Source organism: Nannospalax galili, unplaced genomic scaffold (assembly GCF_000622305.1).
Source record: "Nannospalax galili isolate Female #2095 unplaced genomic scaffold, S.galili_v1.0 scaffold1383, whole genome shotgun sequence".
In the NCBI taxonomy this organism is placed as follows: Eukaryota; Metazoa; Chordata; class Mammalia; order Rodentia; family Spalacidae; genus Nannospalax; species Nannospalax galili.
This window is the reverse complement of record NW_008350357.1, coordinates 472,923-477,323: the sequence shown is the minus strand read 5'-3', so window position 1 is coordinate 477,323 and position 4,401 is coordinate 472,923. Positions and strand designations below refer to the sequence as shown.

General features: G+C 41.9%; 1 protein-coding gene across 1 annotated transcript; it reads left to right on the top strand.

Annotated features, from left to right (window-relative positions):
- The first annotated feature begins 1,673 nt into the window (after positions 1–1,673).
- On the top strand, positions 1,674–4,163 carry Gspt2 (G1 to S phase transition 2). Its single transcript, XM_008847606.1, has one exon. The coding sequence runs from the start codon at positions 1,890–1,892 to the stop codon at positions 3,768–3,770; it is 1,881 nt and encodes a 626-aa protein (XP_008845828.1). The 5' UTR covers positions 1,674–1,889; the 3' UTR covers positions 3,771–4,163.
- Positions 4,164–4,401: the final 238 nt, after the last annotated feature.

Below are 4,401 nucleotides of genomic sequence, written 5' to 3'. Positions count from 1 at the left end.
ATGCCATGGAAATTGGAAGAGGGCATCAAATCCTCTGGAACTGGAGTTAGGATGGTTGTTAGCTGCCATGTAGGTGCTGAGAGTTGAAATCGGGTCCTCTGCAAGAGAAACCAGTGCTCTTAACTGCTGAAACATATCTCCAGCCCCAAGCATTCACTTTCATTTCAATCTTTCTAAATACAAAATGAAAAAAAGCCCAAGTGATCTAATATCTATATTCACTATAGACATGGCGACTCTCCTAAATTTGTAAAACTGACATTATAATAGATGATATGCGGGTGCACATAATATGTGAACCCATGTAGTAAAATACTGTGGTACTTCAGAGGCAGGGTGATTAAGGGAATAAAAGATCCAAAAATTCTCTTCAGTTGTGTGGGTGGTAATAAAAACAAGGTTGAGGAACACTGCTCTAACCCATGGCTCAATGGTCAGGTAAGAGCATGGAGTATCCATTTCAGAAGCTGGCCTCTCTCCTATGGGGATCTTTTTTCCTAAATTTTTTGTTTGTTTGTTTGAGGTTTCTATTTATGTATTTTTATAGCACTAGAAACCAAAAGTTTTCTTTCTTTTTTTTATTTTGAAAATCCTAACTAGTTTATTGGGCTTGGTAATTTTATATACAGAAGAGTGGGCACCCCCCCATTCGTGGCTGCACTGGAAAGTCCACACTCAAATATAATGACATCTTGTACCAGCAAATTGTTTTATGCCCCATCTTTGTCACTCAGGATTTATCACCTTTTCTGATGGTGATATTCTATTGTTTAGATCCTTATGGACTGTTCACCTCAGAAGTTCTGCTTGACTCCAGCTTACAAGCCATAGTTTATTGTTACTACTACTAACTGGGGAGAGGTCCAGCATCGTGTTGATTCTTAGAGCAAACCCAGTACCCACAGTGAGTAGGCTTTTAGGTCCTCAGAATGAAGAAAAAAATAAAATAAAATCTGTGGCCTGTGATTCCAAGGTGTTCTCTTGGAGAAGTACTGGTAAGTAAGGTAGGTGTACACATATAACCAGAATACAGTTGGTTGGAAAAACATAAGTGGCCTGACTCCACAGAATACTCTGCCAGTCACTGTCTAGGTACCTGCACATGAAATGACTAGCAAGAATCATTGGGGCATGACTTTCCTAGGAAATTCTGTAAGCAGCCAGGGAATTTAACATGAAAATATATTTGTAATTTCATCTTTAAATTGTAGCAGAACTTAGCAGCCGATAGGCACCAGTTGGAACGGGGAACACTAAAAACTTTTGGATTTTAAATTAGTAAGTGATCTTAAGTCACACTATCTTCATGTATGTCAGGAGTCCCTGTGTAAGCACTACTTATTTCTCCCTTAGGTTACTGGTTTCTGAGCAATTAACTCCCATTCTGTCTCCCATTTATTTAATAGTAACTTTCATTTTACTTGAAATTTCCAGTAGAATTTTTTAAAGTCAGGTGTGTCTAATGTTTAATCACTGGACTATAGTTAAATCATTCTCCCATGTTCTGTGAACTAGAGTAAATAGAAAATTTCACCTAAAAATTGTACTTTTGGTCTTAGTCTCTGGCAGAGAACTAAAGTAAGCCTACGGATGGCAGTGAGGGGTCAATTCACCACAGGCATTGGGTCGGGGGTGGAGGAGTCGGAAGTGATTGGGGTTTGGGGGAGGAGATCCGCTCACACTGGAGAGCAGAGAATTGAGCGGCCATATCTGCAGCTGCTGCCGCAGTTGTGAATGCAGCATCTGTGCTTAACTGCCTCTGTGTCGCTAAGGTTCGCGACGCTATCCTGTGGCCCTTCGCTGTTTCTGCCTTACTCTCGCTGGAGGAACCCGCTTAGACTCTCCTGCCTGCCACGCTCCTTCCACGCCACACACCAGCTCCTCTGACTATGGATCCCAGCGGCAGCGGCAGCAGCAGCAGCGATTCGGCTCCCGACTGCTGGGATCAGGTGGACATGGAAGCCCTGGGTTCGGCCCCATTCGGGGATGGACTCTGTTCTGCAGTGGCCGAGGCCCAGAGCAAGCATCTCAGCACTGCCTTCAGAAGTCAGCTCAACATCAACGCAAAACCCTTCGTACCTAACGTAAATTCCACGCCATCCTTCCTGCCCGCCTCGGCCCTGCTGTCCGCGCCCCCAACCAGCAACTCCAACGATGACGAAACCTGCACCGGCGCGGGAGACCCTCAAGGTAAAAGGCTGGGATGGGGGGCACCTGTGGAACCTTCCAAAGATGGACCTATAGTGCCTTGTGAAGGTTCCAGTTCAGCTGTTGCCATGGAACTTTCAGAACCTGTTGTAGAAAACGGAGAGGTGGATATGGTCCTGGAAGAATCATGGGAACGTAAAGAAGTAAGTGAATCAGAGCCTGGGGGTTCTTTGGGAGATTCAGGGCCCCCAGAAGAAAGTGGAAAGGAAATGATGGAGGAGAAAGAGGAAATAAGGAAATCAAAATCTATGGTCATACCCTCAGGTGCTCCTAAGAAAGAACATGTAAATGTGGTGTTCATTGGGCATGTAGATGCCGGCAAGTCAACCATTGGAGGGCAAATAATGTTTTTGACTGGGATGGTTGACAAAAGGACACTTGAGAAGTATGAAAGAGAAGCTAAGGAGAAAAATAGAGAAACTTGGTATTTGTCCTGGGCCTTAGATACAAACCAGGAAGAACGAGACAAGGGTAAAACAGTAGAAGTGGGTCGTGCCTATTTTGAAACAGAAAAGAAACATTTCACTATTTTAGATGCCCCTGGCCACAAGAGTTTTGTTCCAAATATGATTGGTGGTGCTTCTCAAGCTGATTTGGCTGTGCTGGTAATCTCTGCCAGGAAAGGAGAATTTGAAACTGGATTTGAGAAAGGTGGACAGACAAGAGAACATGCGATGTTGGCAAAAACAGCAGGGGTTAAATATTTAATAGTGCTTATTAATAAAATGGATGATCCCACAGTCAATTGGAGCAGTGAGCGATATGAAGAATGTAAGGAAAAACTGGTGCCCTTTTTGAAAAAAGTTGGCTTCAGTCCAAAAAAGGACATCCACTTTATGCCCTGCTCAGGATTGACTGGAGCAAATATTAAAGAGCAGTCAGATTTCTGTCCTTGGTACACTGGATTACCATTTATTCCTTATTTGGATAATTTGCCAAACTTCAACAGATCCATTGATGGACCAATTAGGTTGCCAATTGTGGATAAGTACAAGGATATGGGCACTGTGGTCCTGGGAAAGCTGGAATCAGGATCCATTTTTAAAGGCCAGCAGCTTGTGATGATGCCAAACAAACACAATGTGGAAGTTCTAGGAATACTTTCTGATGATGCTGAAACTGATTTTGTAGCCCCAGGTGAAAACCTCAAAATCAGACTGAAAGGAATTGAAGAAGAAGAGATCCTTCCAGGCTTCATACTTTGTGACCCTAGTAATCTTTGCCATTCTGGACGTACATTTGATGTTCAGATAGTGATTATTGAGCACAAATCCATCATCTGCCCAGGTTATAATGCGGTGCTTCACATTCATACTTGTATAGAGGAAGTTGAGATAACAGCCTTAATCTCCTTGGTAGACAAAAAATCAGGAGAAAAAAGTAAGACACGGCCCCGCTTCGTGAAACAAGATCAAGTCTGTATTGCCCGGTTAAGGTCAGCAGGAACTATCTGCCTGGAGACTTTTAAAGATTTTCCTCAGATGGGTCGTTTTACTTTAAGAGATGAGGGTAAGACAATTGCAGTTGGAAAAGTTCTGAAACTGGTCCCAGAAAAGGACTAAGCAATTTCACTGATGCCACTGTACCACACTGTGCAGGGAAATGACTGCAGTTTACTGCCCGTTCATAGACTTTTGTCCATATTTTGCAAAGAGAAATTTCACCGCCAAAATCCATGTTTTGTCAGCTTTCTTATGTTGAGAGCTCAGTAGTGTCACTGTTAAATTCATTCTCCAGTTTCTTCCCTCTGTACCACTCTGCTTTCTTGGAAAGATCAGTAATAGCTTTGTAAGTGATGTGTATGTCTATAATAATGAAAAATAATATATTTTTAATTTTTCATTTTCCTTTAGCATATCTAAACATCCTTTGTTCTGTGCAGATCAATCAGAGTGTGCCAGTGTGTATATGTTAATGGAGACAACTAATATGTGAATAAAATATTCCATTTGAAATGCTTCAGTATTTGAAATGTGTTTGAATGTTTAAATTTGTATGTAATACTATTGCGCTTGGTTATTCCTCTGAGTAACTAAATGCATTCAGTACACGGACTTTAAAAAGTCTCCATTCACTGTTTTAAATGAGGAATTTACCAAAACCACAGAGGACTGTACTGAAGGAAATCTTTAACTCTGAAAAAAATGTTATCTTAGTGCTCTGCCCAGTTGATGTGTTTTCTGTGTTCAAGTC